Source organism: Scheffersomyces spartinae, assembly GCF_019049425.1.
Source record: "Scheffersomyces spartinae strain ARV_011 chromosome Unknown scaffold_22, whole genome shotgun sequence".
Classification (NCBI taxonomy): domain Eukaryota; kingdom Fungi; phylum Ascomycota; class Pichiomycetes; order Serinales; family Debaryomycetaceae; genus Lizanozyma; species Lizanozyma spartinae.
Window position 1 is genome coordinate 26,155 of NW_025065069.1, and position 22,692 is coordinate 48,846.

The following is a 22,692-nucleotide window of genomic DNA, read 5'->3' on the forward strand; positions in this document are numbered from 1 at the left end:
CTATGCACATGTATATATAGTTATATATATACCAAGAAGAAGTTACTGTGCTATAGCTTTTAGCATCCAAATCTCTAAGTGAATCAATTCCTATGATCTGCGTGCCCCCACCATATGGGTAGCCCCAGTTTACGTGTTACACAAAACATATCTCATCGGGAATTTCTCTGCGCTACCATTCTGCACAAGGCCCCCATCTGAAAATTTTCCATCTCATCGACCCTCCATCGTTCCTTCTCTCTTACTATAATAATAATAATAATATACTTTTCTTCAACTTGATTAGTGAGTATCCAACCATGGCTTACATTCTTACCGAAACAGCTGCAGGGTACGCCCTCTTGAAGTCAGCGGACAAAAAGATCCACAAGTCATCGAGCTTGATTGACGATTTGAACACCGCCAACAAAGTTGCTGAACAATTCAAAGTATACCGATTTGAAAAGTTTACTTCTGCTGCTAATGCTTTAGAAGAAGCTAATTCTGTTATTGAAGGTAAGGTGTCTGATAACTTGAAGAAATTATTGGAAGACATCAAAACTGATAAAAAACTGACTTTAATTGTGTCTGAAGCAAAATTAGGTAATGCCATCAATAAATTGGGATTAAACTTATCTGTTGTAGCAGATGCTGCCACTTTAGATTTACATAGAGCCATTAAGGAATTCTTACCTGAGTTGTTACCTGGTTTAGATGACAGTACTTTGAAACAAATGTCATTAGGTTTGGCTCATTCCATTGGTCGTCATAAGTTGAAGTTCTCAGCTGATAAGGTGGATACCATGATTGTTCAAGCTATTGCCTTATTGGATGATTTGGACAAAGAATTGAATACTTATGCCATGAGATGTAAGGAATGGTACGGTTGGCATTTCCCGGAATTGGCCAAGATCATCACCGATAACGTGGCTTACGCAAGAATCATTTTAACTATGGGTATTAGATCAAATGCTGCTGAAACTGATTTGACTGAAATATTACCTGAAGAGATGGAAGAACAAGTTAAATCTGCTGCTGAAATCTCTATGGGTACTGAAATAACAAATGAAGATTTGGATAATATCAAATCTTTGGCTGAACAGATTGTTGACTTTGCAACTTATAGAGATCAATTATCAAATTATTTGACATCTCGTATGAAGGCCATTGCTCCTAATTTAACAACTTTAGTTGGTGATTTGATTGGTGCAAGATTAATTGCCCATGCTGGTTCTTTAACTTCATTGGCAAAGGCTCCTGCTTCCACTATTCAAATCTTGGGAGCTGAAAAGGCCTTATTTAGAGCTTTAAAGACTAAACATGATACACCAAAATACGGTTTATTATATCATGCTTCTTTGGTTGGTCAAGCTTCTGGTAAGAACAAGGGTAGAATAGCCAGAGTTTTGGCTGCAAAGGCTGCTGTTTCCTTAAGATATGATTGTTTTGCTGAAGAGCGTGACGATAACGGTGACTTGGGTTTGGAATGTAGAGCCAAGGTGGAATCAAGATTAAGTGATTTGGAAGGTAGAGACTTGAGAACAACTCCAAGAGTTAGTAAACAAACTCCAACGGTTGATATCACTGAGTCAAAGACTTATAATGCTGACGCCGATGCCGCTGTTGGATCTGGATCTTCTGAAACTGAAGAAATTGAAGTCAACAAGAAGGAAAAGAAGGACAAGAAGAGAAAGAGGGATGAAGATTCAGAAGAAGCTGAACCTTCAAAGAAGAAGGAAAAGAAAGAAAAGAAAGAAAAGAAGGAAAAGAAGGAAAAGAAGGAAAAGAAGGAAAAGAAAGAAAAGAAAGAAAAGAAGGAAAAGAAGGAAAAGAAGGAAAAGAAATAAGCTTTCTTCAATCTCTCATCAATGATCCTCATCTAGCATTCATTCCATATAGGATTGACATAGTTTAATCTGATAGCACCTTAAGTGCTCTGGCTTACGTTTTTATCACCCTTTGTCTATAAGATTTTTGTTTCAAGTATAATGCACATTCAATTATTGGAAAGATTTTTAATCTAAATCATCATTCAAAGCTTCTGTCATATCTGTATCCTCATTTGAAGCATTATTGGTATTGTTGGTAGTTGTTGTAGTTGTAGTTGTTGTTAGTCCCGTGGGTTCAGTGCTGGTAATTGTAATTGGACCAAATGAAATAGACCCATTCTCCCCACCTAAAGTTTGAGCAATAGAATTAGCTGGTACGCTTCTAATGAAATTGCTCAAAGCATCAACAATAACATTTCCAATGGCATTAGTTGATTGGTGTCCGTTTGCATTATCTGTAGTTTGAGTACCTGATTCCAGTCCGCTTGCTGCTGATGTAGATGCTGCGGCTGCTGCTGCTGCCGCTGCTGCCGCTGCTGCTCCAATGGGAGTACCACCTGAAGTAGTTGTGGTATTGGTAGTTGATCTTGCTGTTTCGGCATCTCTTGCGGCTCGGGTAGCCCCAAAAAGTGCATCTGGAATACCATTGATGACTCTGGAAGTGTCTACAGGAAGGTCTGGACCCGTGCCCGTTGTTGCAGTATTGTTAGCTGCTGTAGGACCCCTGGGCAGAAATGCCAAAGGGGTGTATGGACTTGTGGTAGTAATGGCAACCGCTTCCATAGTATTGGCGCCCAAACTAGCTTGTTCAACCTCTGGAGTAAAGATATTTGGAGCTTGTGTATTGGCACGAGCCATAAGACTTCTCAGACCAGGATCAACTAACGAAACGTATTGGAAATAGTGATCATTTTCAGGAGAAACTGTCTCTCTATACCTATCCAATACTCGAATGGCATCTTGAACAATAGAATCGATTTCCAGTCTATCATCACCTTGTTGTTGAGAACGTCTTTCAGCAAGAGTGATACCTTGGATTAACTTCTGAACAAATTGAGGCAACAATTCTTGTTTCCTCTTCAATCTGTAAGTTTTAACCAATTCATCATCATCATTGCATGCTTCAAGAAACAGAGGTAATTTGGCTCCAGTATAATATTTCAACGCCATAACATAACAGCGCAATGCAAGCATCCCCTTACCCATATACAACTGACAGTAGCCCATTTGAGTCCAAGCTGGAACAAACGATTTATCCCTATCCAATGCTCTGGCCAAGTCAGTTGTTGCTTCTCGGTTACAATTTAACCCAAGATAAGCAATAGCTCTATTAGTAATTAATTGAGCCTTTTGACTGGTATCTTCAGCAGATGTGGCACAATCAATAGCTGTAGTATAAACTTGAATGGCATGAGCTAAACTCAGGTTAGACATCAAATTGTTACCCAATTCTCGGAGTTTCTTAACCCTACTTGATACTAAAGAAGGACTTCGCCACACCTTGCAAGTCATAGCCAAGGCTTCCAGAAACTCTTCGAAATAATCATCAACAGCAACACTTTGCTGCTGCTGCTTAAAGGTTTCAATGAGACTACGGACTCCATTTTCAAGGGTTGAAGATAAACTGATCTCCATCTCCAGTAGTGAGCCTTCTAAATATCTTATGAGCAACAGTTGAAAGGGAAGAGTAGACACATTCATTGATAACAATATCTCACCAAATGACTCCTCTAATTCCTTCGCCTTAATACTATCAATATATGACGTGTAACTTGATGACTCCACCTCTTTCAAAAGGTCCTCTAAAGAAGGACACTCCAACGCATCAAACACCAACACGTCTTCAAAACGACGTATCACCGATTCTATTCTAGGACTTCCCAACGAATCAACATACAGTGTAAGCCATTTATTGGACACTTGATTAAGGAACTCACCAACTGTTAGAACCATGATCTGTCTATCCATAGTGGATGTCAGGCTGAAGAGTGGATTGGGTCCCGTGGCGGCAACAAAATCTGTCCACATTTTCTTAATAGCCAATGAATAAGCCCACCTGAAGGCCATAGTGTGCTTTTGCTGATCCATGGCTGCTATAGTGGTGAATGATCAAGAGAATGCTTGGTAGTAATGATGGAAACAAAATTATACTTTAGCTCCGCAGATCTGAAAACGATTTTGTGTAACTTAGTGCGGAAAAACAAAACTTCAAAGTCGTGCAAAGAGTAAAATAAGTGTATCAGGAACTCATACAGTGGCAACTGGAAATTCCCTCTACTACAACTTGTTACTATAACCACTGATTGTATTACCATTGTGTATACTTAATATGCTTACTAATCAAACAGAAGCTTCGTTGCTATCCCCGGACAATTGCAAGTCGTCCACCAGAATCAGAGCTTTCTTACGGCTTTCAAGACTCGCCACTGACGATACCATAAGACAACATCTTAATGAAATACAACCTTCAGCTTGTAATGAGTACTTTCAAACTGTCATAGTACCTGCTTGGAAGGAAAGAAGCCATGCCATTGAATACTGCTCCGATTATGCTCTGTTCCTCAGACAGACGTCAGACAGTTCAAAGCTTGAAGGAGACAACAACGGGCATAGAACAGAATCAGACTTTGACTTACGTACTGATCCCTATGCTCTTAAAAACTATAACGAGCAATTGCAGTCACAGTATTCCCAATGTGATCAGATAGACAATTGGGTGCTTAATGAAAGAAACATTGAGACCATCATCAGAGGTCTGACGGAAGAGATCTTGAACCAGAAGTGCTACTACGGCCATTGGATTGAAGAGTTTAAAAAGAGTCTCCAACAGTAGTAGCACGTACCAAGACAGGTATTTTATGTATATAGTCATAAGCAAATTGCTTAATATTTATGAGCTGCTGCTGCTGCGGCATAGGCAAACTTACTCATAGATGACGATGATCCCAGACCATTGGAGCTCGAATTAGAGCTATTTTGGGCCATTCGAGGTGTCATTAGCAGTGGAGACTTGGATCTGGTATTCCCATCGTTTGTAGATGTCTTTTTAGTCGTAGTAGTGGTAGTAGTAGTTGTTTTGGGCTTGGGTACAACGTTGTTACTGTTGGTGGAGTTGCTCTTGGACTGCTGCTTCTCTTGTGGAGTCTTTTGTATGATATCTTTAGCTAGTAATAAACAGTCTATCCATCCAATGTTGCCTCCAAGAACAAGTTCTTTCCCATTCTTATCCACGACCATAATTGTTTCCTTTAACTTGGTTTCAGATAAAATTCTCTTTAAGAAGATCAAATCTCCACCTTCTTTATTCAACTCAAGTATTAAGTATCCGTTGGCTTCGACACTCTGGTCATTTTCGTCATCACTCAACATAAGTGACTCGAATTCGTAATCATACATCAGATAATCAGCTCCTTGGTTGGCCTTTAAATCTATCAACATCACCAATAAAGTTGAATCAATGAAAAGTACTCGGGCATGGTTCGTGATGACAGTAATGACTGGTTTGGCCAGAGATTTTAACTCACTCTTATGTTTCTTGATAATTGCTTCTATGGAAGAATCTCCTAAAGGTTCATTGGGTTTCCGATGCACAACCTTATGACTTAAATCCAGCTTTAATATTACGTCCATCTTCAAGATCTTCTCATTGGCATCAAGCAAAGATGAGATCTCCTTAAGCTTAATGTTCTTTGAAATGCCTGATTTAACTGGAATAAAACTATTCTGTTTAAGTTGTTGGTACGGATGTTGAACAGCACCAGCAGCAGCTGCTGCTGCTACTACTGATTTCTTCGCAGAAGAAGGTGCTTTGGGAAGCTCAGAAGGTGCTTTGGGGACCTGAGACGCAGGTGCTTTGGGGACCTGAGACGCAGGTGCTTTGGGGACCTGAGACGCAGGTGCTTTGGGGACCTGAGACGCAGGTGCTTTGGAGACTTGAGATGAAGATGAGGCCTTAGCAGCCTGTGGACTCCTTTGCTTAGTAGTATTATCTATTCTCAAATGGTCAATTGGAGGTAATGATTTCTGTAAGTTTGGTGGTGGTATAACATTGGAAAATACCGTTTTATGTCTTATATTCCTAGAACCTGGTTTTTGAGGACTTGGAGGATCTTTATTACTACTAGGATTATTGTCGTTGTTGTTGCAGTTGTTGGTCATTTGTTGATTAAAAGGATCAGGTCCAAGCTTATGTTTAGGAGACTGTGTAAATTGATGCATAGGTTGAATTGAAGGTTTAAAGTTGTTTGACATAACATTATTATTATTATTAGTCATTTGGGGATTCTTTTTAATAATTGTTGGAGGAGCATACGCTCTTTTAGCAGATCCAACAGCAGGAATAAAACTATAATCTGAAGAATTTTGGATTTGTGCATGTAGTTTTTGATAACTAGCAGATTTATTAACTGCTTTTTTCAATCCTGCTGGTGCCATTGGAGATCCACCACTATGATTTGGTGTTGGGGTGTACGGTTCAAACCGAGGAACTTTACGATTCCAAATGTACCCTTTATTATCCCATGGAATACCTTGAAACCAAGGCATCTCTTTTAATTGTCCAATGGTTAATCTCTTGCTTATATTATCCACAAGAATCTTATCTATAATTTCAATCGCACCCGGAGGTAAAGGGTAATTTTGACGATAAGAATAATTGACATGAACAATCTTTTCAAACGTCAAATACTCTGTAGCTCCTTTGAAAGGTGGAATCCCATTAAAGAATTGATATAAAATGCAGCCTAAAGCCCAAACATCAGCTTCAAATCCACAAACATTATCTCTTAATAGTTCAGGTGAAACATACTCTGCTGTCCCCACAAAAGACCCCCGTCTATTATTATTATTGGCAGTATTGCTATCATTTGAAGGAACTGGCCCATTGAGTTCGTCTAATCCTCTATAGTCTATATTCTCTGATTGAGGTTCTTCATCGATGTCAAGAAGCTTTGCGGCCCCAAAATCGGTGATTTTAAGATTGAAATCGTACCCCACCAAAATATTTTCGGGCTTCAAATCTCTATGGATAACTCCCTTCAGATGAATGAACAGTACAGCATCAATTAACTGGCACATATAGAACCTAGTCACTTGTTCACTTAGGGACCCATATTTACGTATAATTGATAAAAGCTCTCCGTACTCGGCGAAGTCAAGCACAAAGAATAATGACGACTCGTCTTGAAACGTATAATAAAGTTGAACTATCCCGGGATGCTGTTGACCCAACCGATGTAAAGTCTGCTTCTCGATGTTCACATACTTGATCTTGTTCTCCTTGACGATATGTTTCTTGGAAAGCACTTTGATGGCAAATGTCTTATTGGTATGAATGTCAATGGCAGAATAAACCGTGGAGTATGACCCTTCACCGATCTTATTACCAAATTGATAGTCATGCACCGATCTACTCAACACGTTCATTTTGGTCGGTGAAGGCCCGCCGTCGTATCGTGACATTGATACAGTCGTATGGAGTACTAGTATGGAGTACTAGTATGGAGTACTAGTATGGAAAGCACTAGCAGACAATGCTATCCCCTTAGTTGGTGATACTGTAGGTGATTACTCGGCAGCTGTATCGAACTGCTGTTGTTAGTTATACCATTTTGTGTCGTTTGCGACATTTAGGAGACTTTCTGTCATTATGTCATTATGCGTACCAACGAATCTCTATCACTACTGTTATCAGTCCCAGCGCTACTAGTGTCATTACTACTAGCATTACTAGGATGATCTCTTCTGCTATCATTCATATAACTATCTTCAATGCTGGCCTTATACTTGATTATATCAGTTATTCGTGTCCTGCACATAGAACCTTCTTAACTTATCTTGTCTAACTGTTACGCTTCGTCTGCCACTGGCTGACTGTCGCTGGCTGACTGTCACCGGCTGACTGTCACTGGTCTAACACGCCACTAATCGGACTAGCATGGACGTATACCGGCTGTACAATGGACAACATCCATTGCAATTATGTCGACTACTGATATCAAAATGGTGTTACTATGGTTCCTGTATATAATACCATTTCACTAACTGCAGTACCTTATTCTGTGATAAAGAACAAGTCTATGGGGAAGCTTAAAGTCACACCTGATAACCATCTTCTTCTGATGATTATGATAAATACAGCTGGGGGTGTGTGTCGGCGACATTTTGTTGAATATGTTGGTGTCAATATCCAAAAGAGACATTTCCCAAGACAACCCTGGACGACTGCAGCAGTGCGTCCTTTGAGATGGGCATCGTCATCTCAGACTGTCGTGATTGAAGATACACCCAACGATAAACTTCTACGCAAAGTCTTTGATGATCATCGGTTCTATGAGAAGTTTAGAGGTAGCAAAGACACGAACTCCGGTCTTTTCCGGAACTCCTGGACCACTTCTGTCCGCCAGTTTCCGAAATTTGCTGATTCTTCATTGGAAAGAGCCCATAGTTTAGTAGAGTCCATTGTTAATGCCCGAACAACTCAACAAAGAGTACAGATAGTCAAGAGATTGGATCAACTCAGTGACATTTTGTGTCGGGTCATTGATCTATGTGAATTTGTCCGAGTAGTTCATCCAACTTCAAAGTATGTGATTATGGCCCAGGAAACCCATGAGAAAATGTTTGAGTTCATGAACCAACTCAACACGCACGTGCCCCTCTATGAAGCTCTTAGAGACACGCTAGAAGATCCACAGTTGACCAAGCTTATGACCAAAGAGGAAATCAAAGTGGGGGAATATTTGAAGCAAGACTTTGAGCGTTCAGGTATCAACATGGACCCCACAACCAGAGACAACTTTGTTTCCATCACCAATGAAATCAGTGTATTGGGATCTCAATTCAGTGAACAGGTTCGTCTTATGGCCCATAGAGAATGCAAGGTCCCGAAATGGGCCGTGGATGAAATGAAGAACATTACTCTTAAGAATGAGATCATCTCTTACCAAAGTATGTTTAAAGACACACAAGACCATTACGTAATTCCGTTCCATCTGAATGTTCCGTTTAAGATCTTGAACGAGTGTGATTCAAGAGAAGTCAGGAAACAAGTTTGGATCGGGTTGCATGACACTGTACCAGAACAAGTGGCAGTACTTGAAGCGTTCCTTAAATATCGAGCCGTTCTTGCCAATATGCTTGGGTACCGTTCGTTTGCTGATTACCAATTGGAATATAAAATGGCCAAAACTCCTGAAAATGTCCAAACCTTGTTGAAGAATCTACAAGAAAGTTTACACTGTGGTGTGCAAGGTGAATTGGCTCAATTATGTGTTGATCTGGACATTGAGATCCGAGATGTTAAACCTTGGGATAGAGACTATTTGGTTTATCTTCTGGAGCAAAAGCAATTAAGGGCCAACATAGATAAATGGAACAATTTACCCTCAATTAATGAATACTTCTCCGTGGGGAATGTGATGGTTGGGTTGAATAAATTGTTCACTCAACTCTATGGGATTTCTTTGATCCCCGTGCCAACGTGTACTGGTGAAACTTGGAAGGAGAATCAAGTTCGGAAGATCCTGGTGTTTGATATTGAAACACAGCAAACATTAGGGTTTTTATACGTGGATTTTTGGTCTTCTAAAGTCCTGCCTTCTCATTTCACCATTGTATGTTCACGGCAATTGAACACTGACATTGGTAGTGAGTCTTTAGAAGAATTGACTAAGGAAGTTCAACTTGATGGAGACTATCAATTACCGGTTATTGCATTGGTGTGTAATTTTGCAGTATATGATAATAGTGACCCTACGTTATTATCATTTGATCAAGTGGACACTTTGTTCCATGAAATGGGCCATGCTATGCACTCAATGATAGGCAGAACAAACCTACACAACTTATCGGGCACTCGATGTGCAACAGACTTTGTGGAGTTACCTTCAGTGTTGATGGAGTTCTTCAGTAAAGATCCTCGGGTCTTGATGATGATGGGAAGACACTACAAGACTGGAGAACCACTTAGTGAAACATTGCTAAGCTTGCACAAGCAGAAACTGTCTGTTGGAAGCTTGCAACAATGTGAAAAGTTTGTTCAAAGTAAAATGGCTATTTTGGATCAAGCTTTACATAATGATCAAGTGATTCACCACTTAGAAGACTTTGACCCCGTCAATGTGTACCACAATTTAGAGCAACAATCCAAAGTATTCCCAGATACTTACTCCACTTGGTTAGGGAAAATCCCCCACTTGTTTTCTTACGGAGCAGTGTACTATCTGTACTTGCTTGATCTCACTATCGCCGAAAAGATATGGAATCAACTTTTTGCAGCCGAGCCCTTTTCTCGTCAAGCCGGTGATAAATACAAGCAAAGTGTTTTGGTTTGGGGAGGCACAAGAGATCCTTGGGAATGCTTATCGGACGCTTTAGACACTCCTGAGTTATCTCGTGGTGATTCGCATGCAATTGAAATCATTGCATCAAAATAATATGCAACAAATTAGACTAGCATGTGTGCCTTATCTTTGAGGCGAACCTTTGGTTTGTTTAGTATGAGTGTCTCGTATCTTTGACTCACCCCATAACTTGTATATAGGATATCATCCCTTTTAGAAATAGAAATCTCCTTTAAAACCAAATATGTACTGTCCCTTTACGGACGCAGTGATGGTTATTCCGAGAATTATTAAACTTCATATCTATGTCTGGTACGTGCACGACACAAATAGCAAAAACAAGGTAAGGCGTTTTCCTGGGTGCATTTGTTTGTGGGGAAAGTAGGTAGCCTAGCTGGCCTCCTTGATAGTGGTAGTAGTTAAAACACCTTGCGTGATTGATTGGGGTATGTTGATACGGTGATAATGATGTATGAATCAGCTGCCCAAATAATATTGATGATTCACGAAATAGTAGTCCTGCATAATCGCACTCGTACTCTTATCAATTGGTATTTTGAAGTGCTGCATGATTTGCCGAAATCATCTTAATTTGTCCAGCAGATGATAATAATAATATAGTTCGTTGTAAACATACATTCATAAGTATTGACATTTACCTTCAGTCATGATTGAAATTATAGTAGTGACGTTATGATTGTTACGCTGACAAACTTTCAGCATTGAGCACTGAAGAGTGGAAAAATTATATGCACCCTCGAATCTGCAAAAAAAGTTAAAATTCAATCCGGATAAAAGAAATAAACAAATGCCTCGTGCCTAAAATCTCTGCAGGATGCAACTCTAATTTTGGTGATACAAACAGCACAAAATAATACCAGTGGTGCTGTCATTATGCGTAGGTCATTCTGTTACAATAAGCGGTTACCCAGTCAACAATATACCACATAGTAAAATAGCCGTGCGTTTTCGTCGGAAGAACTTTTATTGGTGTGCAGAATCCTGCAAATCGCCTTGCGGTTCCATGCAGCTGATGGGCTGCATTGCCTCATAAACCAGAATGCCTTATAGTAACTCCCCATATCATTAGCTAAAAACACCAGTAAACCATAGAACAAACCCCATAGTTCCCCTCAGAGTATTTACAGGGAGGCATTTGATTAACTCACAAGATTCGAGCCGTAAAGTTCGCGTAGATAGTATTGATCGTTTGTGATCTCCAGGACCAAAATGGTTTGACAGTAAACGCTTTGTGGTTTCTTTTCTGTATGATGGTTTTTCTTTTTTACCCTATCACCTATTAATGATATCCAGGAATACATTCTTTGTCTTTGGAACTGGCGATAATTGAGTTTCCTATCGGCGGACCTTCATTACTCCTGTATTCGGATATTATATATATGAATGGTTTGACATCCCTAATAATTGACTTTTTTATTTGAATATTCTCTCAAGCATTTTAATTATTAACTTATTATTACTATCATCATGACTAGGAGTGACATCGAAATGAAGCCTGTTGCTTCTGTCGGCAAGGTTGCTTCTGTTGACTCCAGAGATAATTATTTCGATGGGGTGGAATCTACCAACTTGACAGGTTGGTCCAAATTTGTTGATGGTTTCAAAAGACAAGAAACCACAGGTGACACAGCTGCTGGTAAGCAAATGGCAAAGGCTATTTCCAAAAGACATTTAATCTTGATGGCTTTGGTCACAGGTGTGGGTACCGGTTTGTTGGTGGGTTCTGGTTCCAAGTTAAGAAACGCCGGTCCTCTTTTCCTTTTGGTTGGTTATGCTATTGTAGGTTCTTTCCTTTATCCAACTTTACAAGCTGCTGGTGAAATGGCTGTTAACTATTCTGAATTATCTGGTGGTTATAACAATTACCCAAGAAAGTTTGTGGACGAATCCTTGGCTTTTGCTATCAGTTGGAACTATTGTATTCAATGGTTATCTGTTATTTCCATTGAATTGGTCACTGCTTCTATGACTGTAGCCTTCTGGAATGATACTATCAATGCCGATGTTTGGGTGGCTATTCTTTTCACCGTCATCGTTGTGATTAACTTTATTGGTGCTAAGGGTTATGGTGAAGGTGAATTCGTCTTTGGTTGTACCAAGGTTGCCATGATTGTGGGGTTCATCATTATGGGTATTGTTATTGATGTTGGTGGAGGTCCTCAGAAAACATTTATTGGTGGTAGATACTGGCGTAATCCTGGTTACCATACCAGTTTCAAAGGGTTATGTACTGTTTTCGTCACCGGTGCCTTCTCTTTAGGTCAATCTGAATTTGTGGCCTTGACTGCTGCTGAACAAGAAAACCCCAGAAAGGCCATTCCAACTGCTTGTAAGTTGATTGCCTGGAGAATTATTGTTTTGTTCTTGGGTTCCTTGACCATGGTTGGTTTGTTGGTTCCTTATAACTCTGACAGATTAATGGGTTCTGGTGGTAGTGCTACCCATGCATCTCCTTATGTTTTGGCTGCAGAATTACATGGTGTTAAAGCAGTTCCTCATATCATCAATTCAGTCATCTTATTGTCTGTTACTTCTGTTGCATCTTCATCCTTATATTCTGCTTCCAGAACTTTGCAATCATTGGCCGATCAAGGGTTTGCTCCAAGTTGGTTCAACTATATCGATAAACAAGGTAGACCATTCAGAGCATTGGTTGTTTCTACCATTTTCGGTCTCTTTAGTTTTATTGCTGCTTATAAGAACCAAGAAGCCGTGTTCAACTGGTTGTTGTCTATTTCAGGTCTTTCCCAAATCTTTACTTGGTGGTCTATTTGTATATCTCATGTTAGATTTAGAGCTGCTTTGAAATATTACAATATTTCTTTGGACTCTTTGGGTTATAGGGCTTCCACTGGTGTCTGGGGCTCTTACTATGCTATGATGTGGCATGCACTTGTTTTGATTGCTCAATTCTGGATTGCCTTGTGGCCTTACAAGGGTCAAATGTCAGCTCAAAACTTTTTCCAAAATTATGCTGGTGCCATAGTGTTGATTGTCTTTTACTTTGGTCACAAGATCTGGACAAGAAACTGGAAGTTGTTCTTGAGAGTTGATCAAATCGATATCAACGTGGATAGAACCATCTTTGATGAAGAAATCTTGGCTATGGAAAGAGAAGAACAACAATTGAAGTTTAAGAATGGTGGAATCTTTTATAAGATTCACCAAGTTCTTTTGGGTTAAATCACAAATCATCATTATATCTTTATTTCTCTTTGCATAGTTTACAAATTTGTATAATATAACGACATTATTTATAAAGTTGCAAAATGTGTAGTCATGTGACAGTATTCTTTGTCACGTGCTTTTATGTCACGTGACTTACTTTATCCGATATATTTTCACGTCATAACTTAAACCGTTTATAGTCCCATTCATCTATTGCCTACACAATTGGTTACTACCAACGGATGTCTTCAATTATCAAAAGGTTCACTCGGAGCAGCAGTACCTTCAAGAACACTAATATTCTTCTGAAACCGGCTTTTGATCTCAAAAGGGTAATAGCCAACAAAGATGCCTATCTAGATTCCATATCTCGTAGAAACTGTCTACCAAGTGTAAAAGAGGGCCTTGAGTACATTCTAAACAATAGAGAGTTGGAGAAAAACATATCGTCAAGCCTCAACCAATTAAGAGCAGAAAGAAAGAAATTGGCTTCCACAATCAAAGGGAAGCAAGATACTCAAACGTTGGACACTTTAAAGTCATATAAGAAACAAATTCAAGATCTTGAAGTTCAACAAAGTGTCTTGGCTAAGACTCTTCATGATGCGGCTGATAATTTACCTAATCTTTTGGATCCAGGCGTACCAGAAGATCCTGAAGAAGGAACCGTGGTGGAGTTTATCAATTGTGATTCTGAGCTTCACGGTGAACAATTAAGACCGAAAGATTCTTCAATATACGATCATAAAACCATAGCAGAGAAGTTGAATATTGTTGACTTCTCAACTGCTTCCCGAGTTAGTGGTTCATCATGGTATTATTTGAAAGGTGATGGTGCTTTATTGGAACAAGCTTTGGTTCAATATGGTTTGAAGAAAGCTAGATTGAATGGTTATAAAATGCTCATACCTCCATCGATTGTTCAATCAGAAGTAGTCAATGCATGTGGGTTCAAACCTAGAGATCAAAACAATGAACAACAAGTTTATTCCATTGAAGGTTCCTCATTAGCTTTAACTGCAACTGCTGAGATACCACTTGGTGGATTGCATTCAAGTTCCACATTCCCCTCTAAGCAAGACTTTCCAGTGAAATATGTTGGAGTATCCAGATCCTATAGAGCCGAAGCCGGAGCTAGAGGAAAGGATACCAAGGGACTTTACAGAGTTCATGAATTCACAAAAGTTGAACTTTTCCACTTCACAACTGAAGAGAATTCACAAGAAGAATTGGAACAATTGAAACAATTCCAAATAGAAATCATTAAAGATTTGGGTTTAAGTGCCAAAATGATTAATATGCCAACAACTGATTTGGGAGCTCCAGCTTCTAAGAAATATGATTGTGAAGCTTGGATGCCTGGGAGAGGGGCTTGGGGTGAATTAACAAGTTCTTCTAATTGCACTGATTTCCAATCAAGAAGATTGGGTATCAAGCATATTGATGGTGAAAGTGGTAAGCTGAAATATGTTCATACTTTAAATGGAACATGTATGGCAGTTCCAAGAGTCATTGTGGCTCTTATTGAACAATTTTATGATCCAGCAACTGAATCAATTCTTATTCCAAAAGTCCTTAGACCATATATGGACGACAAGGAGAGAATAGTGAAGAATTAACCACCACCAAACTTAAACTGCATGTATAAAGTCATAGCTTCTGTAAATATTAATACAACTAAAACTCACCATCAGAATTATTAACTTCATCAAGTGATGGCATCACTATTGGAGTACTAACAATCCTTTTAGATAATGATGTTCCGGACTTTTTAGGTAACTCCAATGAAGTCAGAAGTCTTGACATTTGTTCAAAATGTAGATCTTTCACATTAGCTATCTTTTTGAAATAATCAGTATCCAATGTTTTCTTTAGCAATTGGAAATCGTTTTGTATTTTAAGTAGTTCATCATATTTCTCTTGATACTGACGGCACATCAAGTTATATTTATTCTCGAGAATGTCATGCTTTGATTGTAAAGTTTGTATTGAATCCTTCAATGCAAGTCTTTGAGTTAGTCCCAGTAGAATGGCATTTTGTTGTTCTATTTTAGCTTCAAGCGATTGGATCTGAGCATCCTTTTCGTTCAGCTGCATTGAAAGCTTATTAAGCAAATTAGCAGTAAGATCACCTTCAGATTTATAGTTGTCTAATTTTTGGAAAATTCCTTGTAATAATAACGTAGATTTATCATCTAATTTGACGTTTCTAAACTCACTAATAATTGGTTCCACAATCTCCTTTTGATGATCCAAATTAAATCTACTTTCAGCTAAGATTTTGATGCTCTTGGATAACTCAAGAATCTCCGCGTTATCCAAAGAAGACGAAGAAGACTTCGAAGACGCCTTAATTAACTCTTCCATTGCAAGTAATTTAGGTAGAATCAGGTTAAGTGCTTGAAGTAATTTAAATTCCAAATCGGAATTACTATCACTACTACCAATCGTTTGGCTCAACGACGTTAAAGCTTCAGAGATATCTTGAATCGTACCACTTTGAATATCAAGATTAGCCACTATATCTGATTTGGTGAAGTCAAATTTGGTACTTAAAGTCTCCAATTGATGTTTTAAATCAGTGGAACTCGTACCAACTTCATCACATACCTTTTGATTCAACGCCTCGATGGAATCAAATCGACTAAATATATTAGAAATATCCTTCTTGGTGGCATTGCCTTCAGTTATCACTTCCTTGGAGTAACTGGAGATATTCTCAAGAACCCGATTAAGATTCTCGTTATTATTTTTCAGTCGGTTAAACAATTGATCTATATCAACACTCGTTTGTTTGGTCTGGACTTCAATATTGTAGAGCTGGTCTTGAATGTCCTTGTGACTATGGTGAATGGTATTGAGATGCTCATCGAGGTTATCACTATGAACAAACGATAACTTCCCGGGTCGGTTGGGGGAAATGGATTTGAGTGTCTTATGAGATAAAGGCGACGACATTTCACCGCCTAGGTTCTCTTTATCAAACGACATTATGGAAAGCCCTAGATAGTAGTAGTGTTAGATACTACTGTAGTCAATATTTTGATCTCTTGTTTATACTTTTGGCGTGTTGTATGCAGGTTGAGTGCCTTATCGGGCAAGCCTTGTACAACCCGTCTTCAATATCGTGTATTTGAGTAAACCGTATTAATGTAAAGAAATGACATATACAAGATCACTTTATAACTATTAGATCAAATGCCTAATAGAATAATATACAAATAGGGTATATTAGTTTTTGTCGTTTGATTACGTAATACTGCGACACAAAAGTAGTATAAACTATCAAAGAATAAGAAGAATATCATCTAATAATGTTTGCGTACTTAATTTTCAATTTTTGATCCAATTGCAATACTTATCATAATATTTCATTTGCAAGCATCATACTTTTACCTAAAATCATATGTATTCTTACACAAACGTCATCAAATTAAATACCTAATTTACTCTTAACAGCACCGGTATAAAAGGATTTCTTGCCTGAATCATAAGTATCTGTCATAGCTGTACTCATGGAATTAGCATAATCATTCAAGGTTTCTTCTGCAGTATTCCAGGTGTCCTGGAACGATCTCATGATACCATTAGTATATTGATTGTATCCTTGTCCCCCACCAATGTTGGTGGACCTCTGACTACTCTGTTCATACCCAGAACCAGCCTTCATATCGGCAGACAAGCCTCCTCCCGTACTACCAGTAGCTGCAACGTATCCTGGGTGGTTAGGGTTAGCTTCAGGGCTAATATTGTGGGCCAATCTACTTTCTTCAGTCTTTGGAGGTCTTCTGTTGGGGCCAGCAATCAAATTAGCCAAATCTTTTGCACTAACTGCTGGCAGACCCTTAGCCCATTGTAACACATTCATTGCAGGACGAGCAGGAATGACAATAGCAGGATCAAATAATTGATCTGTAACCCGTTTACCCTTATAATGCTTATTCAAGTCCTTCAAATAAAGAGAGAAGATATCAACTTCATTTCCTCCATTTGAAACATAGAATTCCCCGGTTCTTGATAAGTGAGTACTCCTATGACTACCGTATGCAACCCGTGGACTGATTTCTTTAGGCAATTTGATATCAGCCAAATCACCAAGTGATGGTATAGTTGAAAGCTTCAAGAAACCTGCTTTCAGAATCGACACTAAACAAACCCCAGTTCCATGTATATCTACCACACCACATCCCACAATCCCTTCATCAATAACCTTATGAGCCAATTTAGTCTTGGGGGGTTTCAAAACCCTAAGATCATTATTGGAACCAAGAATCAAATACCCTGAAATGGGGATCCCTTGGCCTAATTGATGAAAGGTATCCAAAGTTGCAACTGCAGATGCACCCTTCTTACTCTCAATAGGAATAATGTGAGTAACTGCTGAAGAATCTACACCATCACCATTGCTGTCAATCCCCTTATAATTAAGATTGACCGTTCTCTCTGCAAAGTCAACCAGGAACCCACCATTGGGTCTAGGAATAATTTTAAAAGTCATGAAATGTCCTCCACCATTGGTACCAACACATAAAAGAATCAGTGAATAACCATCTTGTCCATATTCCATAATTGTAAATTCCACACTTGTTACAAAACATTCACCTTGAACAGTAACCAACTTCTCTTTAATGTCATCAAGATTATAGATGATTGCAGGCCCTCTGGTGATATCACATACTATCAATCTACCTGATTTGTAGGCAATAGCACCGAAACCAATATCATTCATCTTCAAACAAGTAATAGGATCATAATTTCCTTTAATTTGAAGTAAGAAGGATGGTAAAAACGTATATGTTGAAGCAAAGGACCCCAGAATCCGATCGGAAATGGAAATCAACTTAGCATTCCCATTTTGATGTTGAACAGGTGCCAGGGTATAATCAGTAGAAGGTTTACTGGGGATCAATTTGTTCACCTTGCCAAACTTACACACCACTACTTCTCCGTTAGCCAACCCCACAAGCATTTCTCTACTGGCAAAGGCAGTGGAAACATGAGTAACATCCATAGCTCTAGGATTCCCATCATTAAATAAGGTCAGAGCCAAATTTAATTGAACAATGCTTTCTGAATCTGTATTTTCATTTCTTGAAACATCACATAATCTCACATATCCTCCCTTGTGACCCGACACTAAGATTTGACGAACAGAATCATCATAATTCACTGATCTGGGGGAAATGGCACTTGAAGCAGCCATCCCACCTTTTAATAGGGTTCCAAATTTAGCTGCTGCACCGGTTCTTGAACTCAAAATTCCAAACCAATAGACTCGAGAAACAGTTTCAACCTTCATGTAAGTTGTAGGAGGATGCAATGAAGTCAATGTTTCAGGTAAAATCAAGGAATCTAAATCAGGTATTCCCATTTGCGTGAATGGTGATGTAACAAAGTAGATGGAACCATAGTTACTTATTAACATCATATAAATTGGGTTCTGATTCCCACCATAGTAAGGCATAAACGGAGAATTTATTGGAGTTATTGATTTTATAAATTCCGGTTCAACATCTGGTTTTGAAGTATTATTGAATTTGAAGCTGATTTGTCTTTGGCCATTTGTTGGAGTAGCATAGAATGCTCTTTGCTTATCATGAGAAGTCAAAGAATACTTCAATGTGTAACCAAAATCCATAATTGTTAAAGACAGCAAGTTGGAAGGATTACTATTGGCAACGACCAATTGAGTGTATTCTGCATCTTCTCCACATATCCATCTAACTGTTTGAGTTGGTCTAAAGGTTTGTAGATCTGGTAACGGGATAGGACTTCCTGGTTTATTTACCCCTGTTTCGGATCCAATTCTTGCTTCTATTAAAGTGGAATCATTGGCATCCCAAAAGGCAAGAGTATTGTCTGCATGGACAGTAACAACATGTAATGAATTTGGATGCCAATGGGCTTCAGTGATTTCTGAGATGATATCTTTACCACTGCCAAAAAGTTTCTTCTTGCCATTATTGGCAAAATGTTTGGAATATTCAAATGCCCTAGCAGATTTATCCAATCTGTATACAAAAAATTGTTTAATAGAAGCCGTTGCCAATGAATAGATGATAGCACAATGGGAATAAGTAAGTAAAACAGTCCCCAAATCTCTAGGATTCCATTCAATACCTAAAACAGGCAGTAGTTTTTCCTTTGGAAGAATTTGCTTCTGTAAGTTCTCCATTCTATAAGGTGTCAGGGTTAATCTATCAATATCATAGAATAACACTGACCCATTGCCTAAACCAATGATAAGCCAATCAACAGATGGATCTGTTTCAATGGACAGAATCATGCTGGGAGCATTATAAGCGCCAATAACATCCTTAGAATGAAGTGATATGATTTGAATGCTCCCCAGTGAACAAGCTGCAACCAAATAAACTCCCTTAACAAACCGTAAAAAGGTGATTGGGTTCTTCAAGTTAAACAGAAAAACAACTTCAACATACTTACTCCCAAACACCCGAACCTCACATGATTTAGTCGACACCGCCAACAAACTTTGAACAGGATCAAAGGCACTGGCAATTATACTGTTATTAGGTAACCCCAATTGATATGCTGCGTAAATGTCCAAGTCTTTACTCTTCAAATTGGTCGGACTTAAGTCATTGATGGTTGAAGTCTTGAGCTTGTTCGACACGCTCGTCAATGAAATGGGTGCCTTCTTCAGCTTGAGCTTACTGAACATGTTAGGGGCTATACGGAAGAAATACAGAATCAGAAAGACGTTAACCGTTCAATAACCCTAAGCCATAGCCTTTAACCCCAATATCCAAAGAAGATCACGTGACATATAAACTTACATCACGTGATACACGAAATTGGTAGCGCACACAGAACACGTACATGATAAACTCAAAAACCAAACCAACTAACAGTGTTTGATACCCATAATAATAATAATAATAGTAGTATTAACTATAATAGTATACAATGGTATGTGTTTATGACTATGTGAGATATATATGTACATAGGACGTGTCATTTACTAACTAAATTATTCAGGCTATTGATCAATTGGTTGGGTCTTGTATGCTTGCGGTAGCTGCTTCAGTGTTCACCTATTACACACTTTGGGTATTTGTATTACCCTTTGTGGATAGTGAAAGCTTCTTACAATTATTCTTTTTACCCAGAGACTATGCCATCAAGATTCCTATTTTATTGTTGTTAGTTGGTGGTTTGGGTGTTGGGTCATTCATTGGCAATGTCATGATCAAGAAGGCTCAAAAGGAGAAGCTCAAAAAGAGTAAGAAGACCGAATAAATGCAGACTAAAGATTCTTATGCAAATCGTTTGTATAAAACTCTTTTTGTTATTAGCTTTATGTTATTAGCTTTTTTTTGTACTATTGACTGACACCTTATAGGAAGGGACAGTGAACCAACCATCACTCCATTATTAAGTGGTGCTCAGGTTCGAACAATATAATTACCTGTGGTGGTAATATATTTGACTCCTTTGAACGGTTTGACTGTGTCTCCAAGTCCTTTGGCACTGACTATCTTTAAGCTATCAACTTTAGTACCACTAGGTACACACCCTTTATGTGAATAGGATAACCGAATAAATAATGGCTCTAGTGAGATTTTCTCCTCCCGAGTAGTAGTGCTATTAGGATTACCCGTATCCACCAAGTCAACATCAATCACACTTGGCAGGTTAGAAATTGATCTGAAATCATCACCACCACCAACTCTATTTGTGATTAATGACCCTCGAAATATCGGTTGTGTTCCAGTAGCCACTGATCTTAAATTCCAATGTCCTCTATTGTTACCTTCTATAGTAAAATCTCCATGAGTAACTCGAAGTGATTTGATAATAATGTCTTCATTCCCATTCCCATTCCCACAATTGATATTGGCAGTATCATTTTCACCATCATCATTGAGGTCTTTATCTAATCCATAATCTTCATCGTCGGATTCCGTCTCTGGAGATGAACTTCGTCCATCTTCTGAGTTCCTATTAAAGTTATCACCATATTCTATATCCACCACTAATTCTTCCAAATTCTTGACTCCTTTAGTTCCATTGATGAATAATCTTATTTCAAATTCATTCTGTGAAGGCCCCAAGCCAGTTTCAAATCCAACATTAATAAGACCAAACAAATCACTATTCTTTTTATCCTTCCTCCATTTATCTATTATATCCACTTGATATTTCATAAGCGTAGACTTACCATCGGGAGGTATAAACCTCAATAACCCAGGAGACCTGATCCATTCTTTAACCTCAACACATCTATGGAATGCTGGCAGACTAAAATTCAGTCTATCTGAATGTAAAACCATTTGTAAAAGGGGGACCCCTGTAAGATGAGATAAAAATTGGATTTGACCATCTATAGTGGCAGTTATAGGGACCAAAGATTGTGATGAAGATCTTAAAGCCGAACCAGAGGTAGAAGTGGAATAAAAGGCCAGATCAAATGCCTTTAAATTGGATAATACGGCATTTTTAGTAGTAGTCTTATTGTTATTCTTATCCAAGCTTCTAGAACTAACTTGAAATATGACATTAATAGTCTCCATGACATCCACATACATTTCATTATTGGTGTACTTGACATTAGACCGTCGCCAGGGGATTGAGTTCACAGATATATCTGTAGATTTGGTTGATATAACCTGAGAAGAAGAACTGCCACCACCGGAAGTCATTCGAGAAACACTCGTTGGTGTACTTAAGGAACTCAATTGACCACTCGTGGCAGCATTGGCAAGATCGTTGGAGGTAGCCAAAAACTTGGAAAGGAGACTCCTGTGAGATACATGATCTCTCAATCTATTGAAATCTGTATTATAAGGTATCCCACTGGATGAAAGCATCTCGTTGAGTAATAACGTCAAAGTATCTAAATGACCATCTAATTTAGCCACTGTAACGGGCACCTCAAAGTACTCTTCCAATACCTGACCCAAACTATCAATAAAGGCAAACGGTAACACGGGATTTAAGGCATCTTTCTCGCAGAAAACAACAAATACATACAATGTATTACCATAGTTCCTACGACAAAGAGTATACTCTCGTCCAATGCCTATGATACTGTCATTTATATGTTGTTCCTTCTTATCCACTCTCTTGGGGAGTGTAGATGAATTGAATGAACCTTGGGGCTGCGCGGAGATGATTTCCTTGACGGACCTGAAACTCGGCGACGTTAAGCTCGACAAGTATTCAAACGCCAACCCATAATTGGAATCTGTAATGAACACCGACTCTATCATTATGGTGGAGTTAAGTGAAGAAGTGTAGAGCTATAGTTCGGTATAGTTTGACTGCTCTACGTTTGATTTTTTCGCCCACGCACCGGTCGTGTACGTACAAATAATACAACATAAAGC

The 22,692-nt window shown here is 38.7% G+C and overlaps 11 protein-coding genes across 11 annotated transcripts; 6 read left to right on the forward strand and 5 right to left on the reverse strand.

Annotated features, from left to right (window-relative positions):
* Positions 1-299: 299 nt before the first annotated feature.
* On the forward strand, positions 300-1,826 carry NOP5 (RNA-processing protein; the record flags this gene model as incomplete). The annotated part of the gene is made up of 1 exon (XM_043193396.1): positions 300-1,826. One exon carries the CDS (start codon positions 300-302, stop codon positions 1,824-1,826), a length of 1,527 nt encoding a protein of 508 aa, XP_043047405.1.
* Positions 1,827-1,994: 168 nt separating this feature from the next.
* On the reverse strand, positions 1,995-3,896 carry KQ657_002643 (tetratricopeptide repeat protein; the record flags this gene model as incomplete). The annotated part of the gene is made up of 1 exon (XM_043193397.1): positions 1,995-3,896. One exon carries the CDS (start codon positions 3,894-3,896, stop codon positions 1,995-1,997), a length of 1,902 nt encoding a protein of 633 aa, XP_043047406.1.
* A 241-nt stretch (positions 3,897-4,137) lies between these two features.
* On the forward strand, positions 4,138-4,641 carry KQ657_002644 (uncharacterized protein; the record flags this gene model as incomplete). Its single annotated transcript, XM_043193398.1, has 1 exon — positions 4,138-4,641. The coding sequence occupies one exon, from the start codon at positions 4,138-4,140 to the stop codon at positions 4,639-4,641; it is 504 nt and encodes a 167-aa protein (XP_043047407.1).
* A 50-nt stretch (positions 4,642-4,691) lies between these two features.
* Positions 4,692-7,232, reverse strand: PKH3 (protein kinase; the record flags this gene model as incomplete). The annotated part of the gene is made up of 1 exon (XM_043193399.1): positions 4,692-7,232. The coding sequence occupies one exon, from the start codon at positions 7,230-7,232 to the stop codon at positions 4,692-4,694; it is 2,541 nt and encodes an 846-aa protein (XP_043047408.1).
* A 587-nt stretch (positions 7,233-7,819) lies between these two features.
* Positions 7,820-10,243, forward strand: OCT1 (metalloendopeptidase; the record flags this gene model as incomplete). The annotated part of the gene is made up of 1 exon (XM_043193400.1): positions 7,820-10,243. One exon carries the CDS (start codon positions 7,820-7,822, stop codon positions 10,241-10,243), a length of 2,424 nt encoding a protein of 807 aa, XP_043047409.1.
* Positions 10,244-11,638: 1,395 nt separating this feature from the next.
* Positions 11,639-13,354, forward strand: KQ657_002647 (amino acid transporter; the record flags this gene model as incomplete). Its single annotated transcript, XM_043193401.1, has 1 exon — positions 11,639-13,354. One exon carries the CDS (start codon positions 11,639-11,641, stop codon positions 13,352-13,354), a length of 1,716 nt encoding a protein of 571 aa, XP_043047410.1.
* Positions 13,355-13,581: 227 nt separating this feature from the next.
* DIA4 (putative serine--tRNA ligase) lies at positions 13,582-14,958 on the forward strand (the record flags this gene model as incomplete). The annotated part of the gene is made up of 1 exon (XM_043193402.1): positions 13,582-14,958. The coding sequence occupies one exon, from the start codon at positions 13,582-13,584 to the stop codon at positions 14,956-14,958; it is 1,377 nt and encodes a 458-aa protein (XP_043047411.1).
* Positions 14,959-15,016: 58 nt separating this feature from the next.
* Positions 15,017-16,330, reverse strand: KQ657_002649 (uncharacterized protein; the record flags this gene model as incomplete). Its single annotated transcript, XM_043193403.1, has 1 exon — positions 15,017-16,330. The coding sequence occupies one exon, from the start codon at positions 16,328-16,330 to the stop codon at positions 15,017-15,019; it is 1,314 nt and encodes a 437-aa protein (XP_043047412.1).
* A 442-nt stretch (positions 16,331-16,772) lies between these two features.
* SRO77 (putative Rab GTPase-binding protein) lies at positions 16,773-20,024 on the reverse strand (the record flags this gene model as incomplete). Its single annotated transcript, XM_043193404.1, has 1 exon — positions 16,773-20,024. The coding sequence occupies one exon, from the start codon at positions 20,022-20,024 to the stop codon at positions 16,773-16,775; it is 3,252 nt and encodes a 1,083-aa protein (XP_043047413.1).
* Positions 20,025-20,269: 245 nt separating this feature from the next.
* DPM2 (Dpm2p) lies at positions 20,270-20,602 on the forward strand (the record flags this gene model as incomplete). Its single annotated transcript, XM_043193405.1, has 2 exons — positions 20,270-20,272; positions 20,342-20,602. The coding sequence occupies 2 exons, from the start codon at positions 20,270-20,272 to the stop codon at positions 20,600-20,602; spliced, it is 264 nt and encodes an 87-aa protein (XP_043047414.1).
* A 146-nt stretch (positions 20,603-20,748) lies between these two features.
* APM3 (uncharacterized protein) lies at positions 20,749-22,575 on the reverse strand (the record flags this gene model as incomplete). Its single annotated transcript, XM_043193406.1, has 1 exon — positions 20,749-22,575. One exon carries the CDS (start codon positions 22,573-22,575, stop codon positions 20,749-20,751), a length of 1,827 nt encoding a protein of 608 aa, XP_043047415.1.
* Positions 22,576-22,692: the final 117 nt, after the last annotated feature.